Below are 13,883 nucleotides of genomic sequence, written 5' to 3'. Positions count from 1 at the left end.
AGGACAATAATCTCGTCTAAATAATAAGATTGCGGCCAAGCCTGGATCACACTTGTGCACTACAGATAACATATAAATACTTTAATTTGTGAGTTTTATTAAAACCCGCTTACCAAAGCCCACAATTGTACACGAAGACGTCGGAGACAATAATCTTCGTTTAACCATCAGGGCCCCAATTCTGCGACTAACAATGGCCGATGAATTCATGGAAATTGGATTAAATTGGCACTTTTCGAAATTCTAAGCATCTTTCCGAATTTCAGTACGGAGGGGAACACTCACGGTCAAATTGTCTTGGCCAAGGGTTAAGAGAATAGGAATACTTTCAAATTCATAAATCGGTCAATGTACGAATAAATAGCAGAATCGCGGCCCAGTCGCTTTTTCAAATAATGTAATACTTTTTCAAATTCTAATACTTATGTTTTGTTTTATAAGTATCCATGCAGTAGGTAAAGCAGTAACAGGGTGGTATCTGCTGTATACCTTTTAATAAAAAAATAGAACTTGCTTGACACAAGACTTTAACTATTGGCAAAACGGCCAACGGGGTGAATATAGGTATTTTTGTGATGGATAGAGTCAGTTTTTGTTAGGATTTGGACGTTTAACAAGGCAAAATATTAAGATCATATGAATATTCTCGAGCAGTTCACAAAATAAAAACACTATTTTCTATTTAATTCTTGAAACTCTATTCACCTCGTTTTGCTAGAACATATTGTGCAAAAATTTTGCAATAACATTTTGACACCAATATTAATGACAGATTCTGCTACATTTTATTAATAAGTGCGTTTTTTTTTAATTATATTTATTTCCAAATCCAATGCTAACACCTAAATTCTATTTTTCACGTATCTTATTGTTAGCCCTTTATGTAGCTATGTAGAGCTTGTAAAGATATCAGAGCTATCTCTTCTTCGAGCTATCGCTACTAAATAATAATTTTAAACCTAGACTTGGTCTACTTAAGTTACCAGCACTCATTGCCGCAAGGGTTATATATCTTCTGTATACTTAATTGTTAAACCTATGTTACAACTGCATTGCCAAACAGAATATGTATAGATATTATTTTCCATTTGACAGAACATTTTTACTGTAGCTGTGCAGTAAGATCTACGAGACGCGGTAACCTTTGTGATTTCGTGGACAAGATAAAAAATATTTCATCAAAAATCGACAGGGATTGCGTCGCATTTCAAGATGGTATTATTAGAGAGCTTTTATGTAGCTTGTGAACCAATACCAATGAAATAATCGGTACAAGACGAATGAAAATATCAAGTAATAATAAGATTTAGTTATCATTTTTTACAGGATTTTTTTGCAGACCGTTGTTATTGTTGCAAGATATGAATAATTCATGTCAAAACATGTCAACAATAATTATTGTTGATATGTTTAAATGTTACCATAAAAAAATAAAAGACTTGGTAGAATTTAAACTTTTATGTTACCAATGCAATAAAGTCCTTATATAATATAATAAAGTGTTTTAGCCTCAGAGGCAACTTGTTACGTCACATACAAACATGTTGGCTTTTTCACTGCTTGTTCTCTATATTATAATACCTATTTCTCATGGTATATTATTTTAATACAGTTATGACTATTTTATTTACCTTTTACTCGTATTGTATATTAGATAGAAAAGAACCTAGTAAGTAATTTAAATCGTTTTACACTATGTAGTTGTAGATGTTGATGCACAATTTTTTGTTAAACGTAAGAGTTTTATTGATGGTTAATTATTGTAAAATTATAGATAAACTTATACAAATTTATACAGTGCAATTAAATATAAAAGCCTGCTACGTTGTGTGTATATTAATCTAAAACTCTTTTGATGATAGAATTTAGGACGTATAAATAATCTCTTTATAATTGAGATAATGTCAAATCACGGATATATCTACAGCTTTCTGTAGCGTTTCTCATTTCTTTCAGCCAAAATAAAAATCAAAAATAAACATATCTGCCTATCATACATTTTGAAGAAACACTCTATCTGGAATTGGAAGAATTCATTCATTCTTATCGCTTTACTATTATTTTATGTCAAATGAAGTTATATGTTTTACTGTTCCTCGTATGCTAGTGGTGCTAGCTGGTCAACACACCTAACTTTAGTTTATATCAACGAAGGGCATGAATATTTAGTACCTATTCAAAAATAACACCCTAGCTCTATTTTAACATACATCTTCGTACCATTGGGATAAGGAATGGAGCATATTTTTTGTTACATGTATACATATACATACATTAAGTTGGCTTAAAAAATGTACGATACAAATTATTTTTCTATTGTTAATTTTTATATTGTTTCCACACAAATGGAAAAAAATATTCATCAAAATTTTAATGAAAATTCATATTGTAATGTGACAATAAATTTAATAATACATTTAGAATATAAAGTCGACAATGTAAAACTGTGTCGTAACTTACAAATTTTAATATTATAAGTTTGTTTAACTTTCACAGATTGCACAGTTTTGGTGCAAAAGTAATAATTGTAAAGCTTCTTTCAGGTACCTTCCTTGTACATATCTATGAACCACATCAGTCACATTCGAATTTGAGAACTCAACGTTACATACTATTATTATTGACTATAATATTGCTGTTAATATTGTGTAATTTAATATAAACTTTGACAATAAAGACCTTTTCCTAAACTAAATATTATGTTATTTATTTAAAATTCCTTCTATATGTTATGAATAGGTTACTATAATATATATAACTTAACCTTTGACTAAGGTCAACATTAATTTAACTATTAAAGCCTTAATTTAGAATTTATAACTAATTTTATTTATTATAGTATTTAGTAGATCAGCGTAACAATCGCATTCATTGAGAATGCGATTGTTACGCTGATCTACTAATTTAGTAGTCTGTAGTAGAAAGTGCGTAACATTGTGGTAGAAACAAAAGTTAAAAGTGGTCGCTACTTATGCGGTCAGTGACTCACGCTTCTTGACATATATTTTTATTTTATTTTCAAATAATTCAGTGTAATTCACGTTATCGATAAGTATAAGTTGTATAGTTGAGTTTCTAAAATGTTTGTTTTATAATATAAGGAAAGATATATATGTGAACACGTGAATGTGTGTTTATTGTGCGTGAACAACACAAAAGTTACTATGGCCGAAAAGGTGAGGTTTAACAATATTATACTCGTTCAAAGTAAATAAATACCCTAGGCTAAAGTTTTATGGTTATTTCGTATCATTTGTTCCAATTTCACTTAGCTTGAATTCTAATAATCTTCTCGATTGACTTGACGTTTGAAATGAACACACATTGCGTTTGTTCACTATGGCTATGCATTCAACCTTTCTGCAGCTGTTAACGCGTTAGACTATAAAAAAAAAACAGCACCTGTCTTGTCTGTGTCATGTAGGTATTCATTTTGGCGTATAACATGAAATTTTAAGTATATTTTACTCATGTAATCAATAAAAAAATAATCTTTTTGCTATAAATTACGCTTGTAACATACTATAGAAAAATTATGGTGTTTTTTATCGCATTATCAAATTAAACAATGCATAGTCTACGAAGGGTTAGTGTTTAGTATAGTACTAAGAATCTATGATTTTTGTTAGTATCTATCAAGTTTTAATATTTCTTGTTAATTCCATCAAATAAATTTCATTAAAAAAAAATTCAAAACTACAACTTGGGACTATGCACTTTAAAGTTTAAAATATTAGGTATATTCCAAAGTATTGCTGTATATGAGACATAATAAAATAATTATAACAAGCTTCTTAAGCTTAATGTAAAATAATTGTATTTACACAGTTTCTATGTGGGCAAATGTACACCGCTATATAACACTTTTATCATTTACCCCTTGAAACTCTTCCTTATTTAATATAACTCCCAATCAAATACAATATTAAATATACAATTGCACAAGAAACATTTCTATTTGCACAGAAAATTCAAGAAAACCCACTACCGGAAGAGCAACCTGCAGAAAATGCAGACAAGCCAAAAGACACAGCACCAATACCAGTGGTGGACAAAACAAGCACAGCGGTCCCATTGCCAGCAGTACCACCCTCCGGAGTGGCGCCGAGGCTGTCAATACCAATGTTTACAAAGACTTCTCCTAATGATCTGTACCGCAGACTGCTGCCGGCGATGCTGTTTGTCTTGACTTTCGTGACTGTTATGACTATGCTGCTTATTTACATGGATACTGTTGGTAAGTAAACATAAGCTTTAGTTATTACTTATACCAAGTGACTTTGACCACACGGATAGCTGAGTGGTTGGTTGTCTTTGTGCATGTGGCTTGAACGTGTTGTGAAACCCCCTGCTACACAAGGATTCAATTCCTTACTACCGGAGAGGTTTAAAAAATGCTTTCATTTCAGTTTTAATTAAGAATAATAAAATTCCTTAAAGAAGATTATACTTGACTTGTCTAGTTTTTTCATCAGACATATCACAAACATTTGTCCTGGGTTAGAATCAAACCGCACATAGTCGCACTGTTAAAGCGCACATAGTCGCACTGTTAAAGTAAAGTAAACTAAAGTATGTAAGTTAATTTAAAGTAATTTTGACTACTTACGAATACTCAGGTTTTTTGTTTTCATCGCTCATTTAGATCTCCATTCTTTTTTCGGCGAAGCCTACAGCCAAGTATAATATTTGTATTGAACTTGGCTCTCCTTTTTTACATTTATGATCATCATCATCGGCCTAGCCTTTTCCCGATGATGATTTTTACATTTATGATATTGGTGGGATATACATATACTTACGTTGTAATGTAGTTACCGGTACAGATGTTGAGCGCTGACCTTCACCTGGGCAGAGGTGATTTTTGTATCCCTTTTGCGGTATGAAGTTAGGCGCGGGGCGGACTCAAGAGCAGTGATTGTCCCGCAGCGCATCGCGTCAGAGCCGTCATGAGGGATTCGTTCTTTGGTGCAGTTGCATGCACCTCAATACGATGAGTACGCACAATTGATTGGCGTTTTATTTGCGCTAAGCGATCCCCAATCTTCCGCCGAGCGCTCAAGATCCTTACCGGTAACTATACTTACCCAACGCAATAATGTAATAATGTGTGTACAGCACTGGGCGCCCAGAAGTTCCGCGCGAACATGTCCCGCGACTACGAGCTGGCCAGCATCGCGCAGGGCTCGGCGGCGCTGGTGGCCTTCGTGCAGCAGCTGCACCTGGCGCCGCCGCACGCCGCGCTCGCGCCCGCGCCGCCGCCCGCCGCCTCGCCGCAAGTGCTGCTCATGGACAGCCTCTATGGCGAGATTGTGAGTGCTATTCACTATAGTAGACCAGGCAGGCAAAGTTATAGGTAATAAAAAGATCTAAAACTTTTGTATTGTCACTTTTTTCACATAACCGCAAAATTTATGTAAAATTTGATTTAAAAATCGGAACGTCCCGCCAAAATCGGGACGTCTGGCAACGCTGCCCCATTGTACCTTATACAAAATTTACTTACACGCTACTGAAAAGGGAATCACTGATTGCACACTTGGACCAGACTGTATCGTATATTTGTATGCAAAGAGATGAATTACATTCAAGTGAAGAAATGGCTTCCCATGACTCTTTTTTATAGTTTATTTGTTGTTACTAAATGACCGTTCTTTAGGCGATATTTTTTTTATTTCGTATGATTATGTAGTATTTTGTTAAGTATCTATATCAGTTTTGTAATCTGCGGATAGCGTCGTGGGTAGTCATCATCGGCCTAGCCTTTTCCCAACTATGTTGGGGTCGGTTTCCAGTCTAACCGGATTCAGCTAAGTATCGTGTTTTACAAGGAGTGATAGGAGTTCACTTCCTCAACTCAGTTACCTGGGTAACATGATACCCCTTGGTTAGACTGGTTGTCAGACTTTCAAGATCTGACTACCTGTACGGACGGTCAAAGATGTAGGAATAACAACAGCCGGGACCCATAATTTATAGGGCCTTCTGAAACACGGAGGAACTGGTTATGACAAAGATGGTCACCCATCAAGGGACCAACCGCGTTAAGCGTAGCCAGCTCCTCAGCGTTGTGGGTACATAGTGAATGTAAAAGTTAACATAGTGGTGTTGTCGGTGTGTAGTACAACGGCACGTTCGTGGAGTTCGTCCCGTGCGGCGGGCGCTCGGCCACGTCGTCGTACCTGGAGGCGGCGCGGCAGTGGCGCGGCGTGCTGGTGCGCGCGGCGGCGCGCGACTTCCTGGCGCTGCGGGGGCGCGCGCGCGCGCTGCACGCCTGCCTCAGCCCCGCGCCGCACCCGCGCGAGGTGGCGTGGCCCGGCGCCGCCGCCTTCCGCGCGCGCGTGCTGTGCCTGCCGCTGCTCACCGTGCTGCTGGCGGCCGACGCGCCCGCCGCGCAGTACGTGCTGCTGGGCGGCCGCAACGCGCTGCCCGCGCTCACGCACCTGCCCTACGACGACCCGCGCGTGCATCTGCAGGTGACAAACCACTGACAAACATATCCTAAACGATATAAAAGCCCCATTTTAAAAAAAAACTTCGCATATTAACCCTGCCTTGCCGCCTCCTCATATTTAAAAATTGTAATTTCTCACAAAAATATCCTCACTCTTATACTAAAAAATTGACATGAAAATAGACTTAACGCATGCACTTCACAATTAAAGTACATTTCTCGTGTCATATACAACCAACTTTCCGCGTTTTTTCCCATCCTCTTGATAATGCCACTGGTGGTTGTTTTGTGTGTCGGGTTGTGAGACACCCTAAAAAATTGTTGAACTTTATGAGCTGATGCTGATGCTGACGCTGTGCCGCTTGCTGGCACAGAGTTGCTCAGATCGATCTGGTACTATTCTCAAAAGAAAATTGCGAAGAAATACTGTGCATTACTTTATACATTCATACTCGCATTTTTAAATTGTTTGGTCTTCAAAAATGACTGCGAGCCCTGAGTTTGTTCCAGTCATAGTTCAAACGTCAGCATTATGTTTAGGTCCGACAAACAAACAATATATAAGCGAAATGTCAAAGCCGTAGTCCATTTCAAAAGAAATTACATAAAATCTTGGACCCCATTATCTACAACCCGTTTCCAGTTTAAAAGTAACCTTAAATAAAATCAAAATTTAGTATTTTAGATATCGACCTTACGAAAACAAGGCGAAGTGGTGTTCACGGTGTTGCCTGAGGACCAAAAAACACTGCAGTTCCGAAATAATTAATTTCTACTCTTTTTTACTTATTTTTCTGTCAAAATCCAGGTGATCGAAGTCCAATTCAACAACGATACGATCCGCAACGAGACAACCAACTTCCTCATGTCTAAGAACTATACAGTGGCCGGCACGTTCGAGAGCAGCGTCATGTACGCGCTCAAGGACGACCTGTGAGCGACTGTCAGCGGCCGGCGAAACGCGAGGTGAGTGGCGCTAGCGGAGCTTCGGGAGCCCAATGCTGCCACTTGAAAAACATACGTGGTAGAATTGTGTACCTGTCGATTTAATGGTAAATACATTATTTTGTTTGGTTAAAAAAAAAAACAAATTCTAGATATCGTGGTTTAATACGTATTGTTTTAACAAAAAATGTTTAATAGAATTTTGGTGTTGTAAAGTCGTATTGTCATGTTTTCAAATTTTCTTTTTGGTACATGTTCAAAGACAACTAACGCCATCTGCCGCTAGGTTAGATCGAGCACAAAATATAACAAACAAACAGTCCGATCCATCTTTAATAATAATTTTATATTAATTTTATCAATTCTCAGTGAATGCCGTACTTTGAATATTAATTTAATATGTGATTTAATTAAGTAATAATGTTAAGTGATTTTAATACAATTAAATTATTAATTTAATTACTCAACTTATTATTGATTGTGAATACAAATAATGTGAAGGGTTGCCCTTTCGTCAAACCCAAGTCATAACATACTTGTGTTTAGTATATAATCTGATGTTATGTGAAAGTTTTATGATGTAATTTAGTCTGTTACACAGTTTCGGTTCCGTAGACAGAATATTACTGATATTAACACAATTATTTCAAAAATACGATGATTTATGATAATTGCATGCTACGGAACCAGATCGTAACGTAGTTTTAATAGATATATGATCAAAGTGCCTTAAACACTGTTGATTTCAACACTCATTGCTCATGTTTCCTTAGATCCTGCACTGTTTTTAACAAAATTGATAGATTGTAATTTCTAGATACGACAGACCATGAATAGTGTATTTTTGAAACAAGTTGAAAACTAGTTTAAGCTAAAATCGCTCTGGCTGAAGTTAATGCTTTTAGAACTTATTCGTAAGTTGCTTTTCACCACTTTTTTCAAAATGGAAGATTATCATTTCATCTTGTGTCAGTTTTGCTGTTGGGCAGACAACTAACAGTCACTAGAACTAAAATGACAGAACAAATTAAATGCACAGAAGTTAATCATGTATGTAATATTAATGTTTTGAATCTCAAAGAAATATTAATTTCCATTGGTGGTCCACTCAACAGACTAATTACTATGCGCTTAGAGCCATAATACAATCGTATTTAATAGCTTGCATTAAAATAACGATAAATGATTACTGTAATAAACTATACGACAGGCTAATGTGAACCAGTGATATATATATATACTTGTAACAATTATGAAGTAACTCAGTGAAAATACAAGGTTTGTAAGGGTATGGTTGTTGTAGAGCGCACCACACCGCGACTTAGATAGTTACTATTAAATAATTCGCCCCTTGGTTTATTCATTCAGTAAGTTTTATTGAGGCCGTGACAAATCAACGCAAGTGGACTACTTGTTGCAGTTTGACTGCGGGTTTTAAATTTTGAGCGGTCAGTCGCTCACGCAGTCTATGGGCTACCTTACGTATTTGTATACGAAAAGTATATTATTATAGTCACCTTAGTGATTAAATATAACCTGACAACGAATTATATTAATGTTATTTACAATTTACTCAATGAATAAATCAAAAGGTCATTCACACAAAATCTGAGCGTTTTATGTCTGGTTTTTTACTGCCATTTTGTATTAGCCGTTGAAGTACCTCTTAGTTGATCTAAATTATTTCAATAACATCCGATGATGTTGATATATTTTTATAACAATACTTGGTTAATGTATTTATCGAATATTGATGTAATAATGTCCGTTATGATAAGCTCTTCGAATTCTGTTTTTAAGTCAATTGGGATTTTCAGTTGCTGCCTTTTATAAATGATATTAATTTCTAATTTACGGTAATGATTAATGAGTCATTCCATATGTTTCTATTTAATTTAATTTTTAATTTTAATTATTAATAAGACTGAATAATATCGAATATTTTTTTTTAATCTCAATAATAATTTAACGTCATTTCAATGAATTACATCTGAAATTAAGTGAATTTTTCAACAATTTGTAATAATTTTAGCGTTCATAGTTAATTTAAGTATATTTTTGTTTAGACTTAGTTTAAATGCGCTCAATTTTTCACGAATAAAATTTAATGGCTTTAATTATTTTGTTGTTTGATTTCTGATACTCCCGAAAGCTACGGATTGAATATTGTTTGTTCAGATGAATTTGGTGACACTGAAAAGGTAATCGATCAAAGTAAATACATTACTTTTGTAATATATAAGTTTTATTTAATACATTTTATTCATACAAATCTTTGTTATTTCTATTTCGTGCCGTGACACGCGCCGCCAACTCGAGCCAACAACCCAAAGAGCTCAACAAATATTACAGAAGCGGGCTTGTTCGTGGTTCATGAAGCCCGCCAGCCACGCAAGTGGGTTACTAATAAAATAAACTTTTCAATAATAATTATATTATTACACTAAAATAAAATATTTAATTAATCATGATAATTGTGCGAATAATCGTAGTAATGACACTCAACACATAATTATACATTGTTACAGTAAACATTCTAAATTAATATACCATTAAAACTAATAAAATTCGTTACTATCGATAAATTACGAACAAATGAGTTTTATACAATAATTATTGCTTCATTTATCCATAATTTTGAAACCAGTGGAAGAACTCTGAAAATAATGTAGATATTTATATTTACATATTATGTCCACCAGATTGATGACATCACAAGATTAATTTCATTAACTATTATTTTCAAACAGCAACCATGCGTCGCCGAACCATTAATATAACGATTACTATTAAACCACAAAAACAACTAAATGAATCGTCGATATTAAATATAAAGAAAAATCTGATCTCAACATTTTCGCACCCTCTGTAATCCGTGATGCCTCAGTCGTTCGGAAACAACTATAATACAATAATATGGAAAAACTTAATTAAACAACGCACCAAAATTACAGAAGCACTCTAAAAATATTGATATAGGCCCATTACATTGCTAGCTCAATAATGTAGTAATAGACGCCTTTCTATGTAATATCTTTGCCAGTATGTTTTCATTTGTAATGTTTTGTTTTGCTTTTTCACAGGACTAAACCAAACTACATGAATCGCAATAATGCCCTCACTAGTCCGGTTAAATTAAATTTTGATGCTTTGGTCCCAATTGCGATTAATATTTTTGATCATACGCATTATACACAACTTGATAATTAAATACAAATATAATAAACTATTTTTTTTATAAAGTAACATTAACTCTTATTGCGATAAAACCATGTGTTTGTCAATAATCATTGTTTAAAGAATATTTTAGCTGCCTTAGCACAACACAAGTAAAAACTGAATGAATTAAATGCATAGATAACACAGTGCTTAGAAACTTGGAAAATTACGATACATATAAACAACAAGAATTAACAAATGTTAAGTACAAATGACTGATATATAACTCGCGGTATCCTACTTGTATTCAATTTCTTCATGTTTTGCTCGCAACGTACCATTCTGTAACATGTTACAAACCGAGCTACGTTCAGACAAGCACGTACGAACTATAATACAATATATTATTATTAACGTAACACTTACTTATCGACACACAGTAATACTAACGTTTGACACTACTCCTGCTAATTCGAAGCGAGTATAAAAATATTCTATGACGCCGGGTACACTACGACCTGAAGCGTGACACTGCCGATATTATTCAGTTCCGTCGTTTTGCTACGTTCTTATTGTGTTTTTTTATTCGGAGCAATTAACTTTAATTTATGTTGGGAACTGTACGCTGCTGTTCAAGTGACATTGTGAAAGACGCGCTGAGCGGCGTATATTACTTTAATAGCTGGTGGTGAGCCCACTGATATAATGTCTGCAAGATTACCTCGTATTGTCCAACAGCCCGTAATAATCTGGTGATAAGTGATAGCTTTAATATTAAATGATCGTACTAATCTAATACTAACTGAGCTCTAGCTTTGGATACGGCAGTTAATGTGATAGGTAGTATATTTGAAGCAAGATTTTAAAACAAATATAAAGTTTTATATAAATTATAAGAACTAAATAAGGAATGTAAAGTGAGCATCTTAGGATAATTATAAAAACAAGCGAACGAATACAGACAGAGGTCAATGTCAATATTAATAAATATTGATTAACTTTACAATAAAACATATCAACAAACTAATTTCATTAGTTGTATTACAAAACTCGTAACTCAGTTATCTCAATTCCATGTAATTGAAATAATCTGGAGAGTGCTTACTTAAAATAAATAGTTCAGGAATTTTATATGATATCAAATCCCTGCTATTTTAAATTTGCGTCTACCGGTTACCTTAGTTTTGTAATACCAGACAAGTATTAAGTCTCGATAGATACCTTGCATTCATATTTGATCCTACGCACACACCCAATAACTTGATGTTACAAAGCAGACACAGTGTGACGTCATCACGTCTAAACAAATTTCGTATGATATGATACTCCGCTAAACGATTTTCGAGCATCGTTCAGTTGATATTGAGAATAGTCCTACCTATAGGATGGTTATGTCAACGGTTAGTGATCACGATTCCTTGAATGCAGTCATTTTGCTTCGTAACGTATTACAACTTTCACACTCGGCTACGGAGACACCAAGAACAAATGAAACAAAACGAAATAATATCAGGCGATATAATTTGATATGTACCTATGTACATGATGTGGGTTTCCCGAAACAAATCTTTCTAATATCAAATTCGTATAAAAATGTTTTATTTCACATTAGTACTAATTCTCGAAACCCACGTTGATAGGAGGGGATTATGTGGAGCAATGGTAGGTCACGACACCTCAGACGCGACACACGCTGCACCCGTCAGTCTGCGCTTATTGTCTTACATATCATCTGAGCCCCAATTCTGCCATTTAAAATGGCCGATGAAATTTGGCTTAAAATTACAATTTTCGTTTTATCTTAAGCATTTCTCTACACAATAATTGGAAACTAAACTAACTAAACTCAAGGTCAATACAATTAAGTTCCAATTATTGTATTGGCAAAATCGGGGCCCTGGTGACACATTGACTAATATCAATAAATTAGGGGACATCTAAGGTAAGGCATTACGAAGCATATACACTTGCAAAATGAACAGGAATGCCAATATATATGATATGTCAAATCATAAAGATATAACGATTAGTAATCATATGAACGAATGATAAGTATCAAGTAGGTATACCATTGCTCCCTACATACCTTAGTCTATGTAACTCAACCACTCTGGCAAATATCTGCCAGCAACCAATATCATTGGAGGAAGGAGTTTTGGTTGGGGAAGGCGGGCCGCATGATGTTCTGTTGGGGGCTCGCGAAGTTGTTGTTCATCATGTAGCCCCCCATGGGGGGTGGGGGCTGGTGCGCGGGGCTGCTGGGGCTGGACTTGAGCTGGTTGATGGTGGGCGCGGGCCCCTGCTTGGGCGAGCGCGGCGCCAGCAGGTTGTCCACGTCGATGTTGATGGCGCCCGTGGAGTCCGCCCAAGTGGCGCCCAGCTTCGCGCTGGGCTTGGCGTTGCCTACAGCTGGTGTCTGGTTGTTGGTCGCCAGTGGCTTCAGAAGACCGGCTGGTGTCGGCTGTATACCTGTTATTGTCAAGCGATTATATATTGTGATTCATACTTTTTTTTTTATTATTTCGATATGATTATATAAAATATTTATTTATTGACTGTCCACCTGCAGATTAAATTAGAACTGAAAATACATGCTTGACGCGCTAAACAAAAAAATCCGTATTAAATGTGTGGTTTAAAAAATAAATAAAACAACAGTGAAATGTTATAGTTTATTTACGGTGGGTATATACAGACACTTAACTATAGGAATCTCTACAAGTTATTCGAAAAAAATATTCTTAGTACATTTAAATCTCAGCATTTTGCGCGGACTAAAATCACAAACTACGCTCATAAAATATTGACTTTAAGAGGTTAAAACTTCCTCTATTAGTTTGAATTGAAATTACATCTCCTCAAAAATTTAACGGACCATGAAATTGTGATTTACATTAATTGTCCGTAGATTTAGACATGTATCAGGTTGTTTACGCTCAATAAATTTTGATGTAATATAATAATAAATATCTAAGAGCAAGTATCCTTTATCAGTCTGAGCAGTTGTGCGGCGAACATAGCGAGTTCCGACTTGGGCCCGCCGAAGCACATCAAGTCGAGTTTGTTCACGCTGTCGGACAGCCAGCCGCCCAGGTCTACAATAACCTCAAAGAACTCCGTGTTCAAGACACTAGCGGGCAGCGAGATGACCACAGACGCCAGTAGCGTCATAACACACATCTCAATTTTGGGGTCGGGGGTGTATCTGAGGTACATTATTATTCTAACGACTTCCCAACAGTACGTCGAACATTTCGGACAGTTCTTAGACGCCACGACAACATTCCCGATCACTGATAGGTATTTCAATAGAAGTATGCTATCG

General features: G+C 35.6%; 2 protein-coding genes across 2 annotated transcripts in view; one reads left to right on the top strand and one right to left on the bottom strand.

Annotated features, from left to right (window-relative positions):
• Positions 1-2,909: 2,909 nt before the first annotated feature.
• Positions 2,910-7,774, top strand: LOC113494771 (protein Star-like). Its single transcript, XM_026873231.1, has 5 exons — positions 2,910-3,176; positions 3,967-4,237; positions 5,119-5,312; positions 6,123-6,476; positions 7,263-7,774. The coding sequence occupies exons 1-5, from the start codon at positions 3,165-3,167 to the stop codon at positions 7,389-7,391; spliced, it is 960 nt and encodes a 319-aa protein (XP_026729032.1). The 5' UTR covers positions 2,910-3,164; the 3' UTR covers positions 7,392-7,774.
• Positions 7,775-9,626: 1,852 nt separating this feature from the next.
• Positions 9,627-13,883, bottom strand: part of LOC113495091 (clathrin interactor 1) — a 29,574-nt gene continuing 25,317 nt past the window's right edge. The window contains exon 11 of the mRNA XM_026873685.1: positions 9,627-13,027. Within this exon, the coding sequence (XP_026729486.1) occupies positions 12,696-13,027 (332 nt within the window). The 3' untranslated portion in view covers positions 9,627-12,695. The remainder of the gene's footprint in view (positions 13,028-13,883) is intronic.

Source organism: Trichoplusia ni, chromosome 6, assembly GCF_003590095.1.
Source record: "Trichoplusia ni isolate ovarian cell line Hi5 chromosome 6, tn1, whole genome shotgun sequence".
Taxonomy (NCBI): Eukaryota; Metazoa; Arthropoda; class Insecta; order Lepidoptera; family Noctuidae; genus Trichoplusia; species Trichoplusia ni.
Note: the sequence above shows the minus strand (reverse complement) of the source record. Positions and strands in the feature narration are given on the sequence as shown.

Coding starts and splice junctions, on each gene's coding strand:
- LOC113494771 (XM_026873231.1), top strand. Junction 4,238..5,118: donor TATTTACATGGATACTGTTG/GTAAGTAAACAT, acceptor ATGTGTGTACAG/CACTGGGCGCCCAGAAGTTC. Junction 5,313..6,122: donor ACAGCCTCTATGGCGAGATT/GTGAGTGCTATT, acceptor GTCGGTGTGTAG/TACAACGGCACGTTCGTGGA.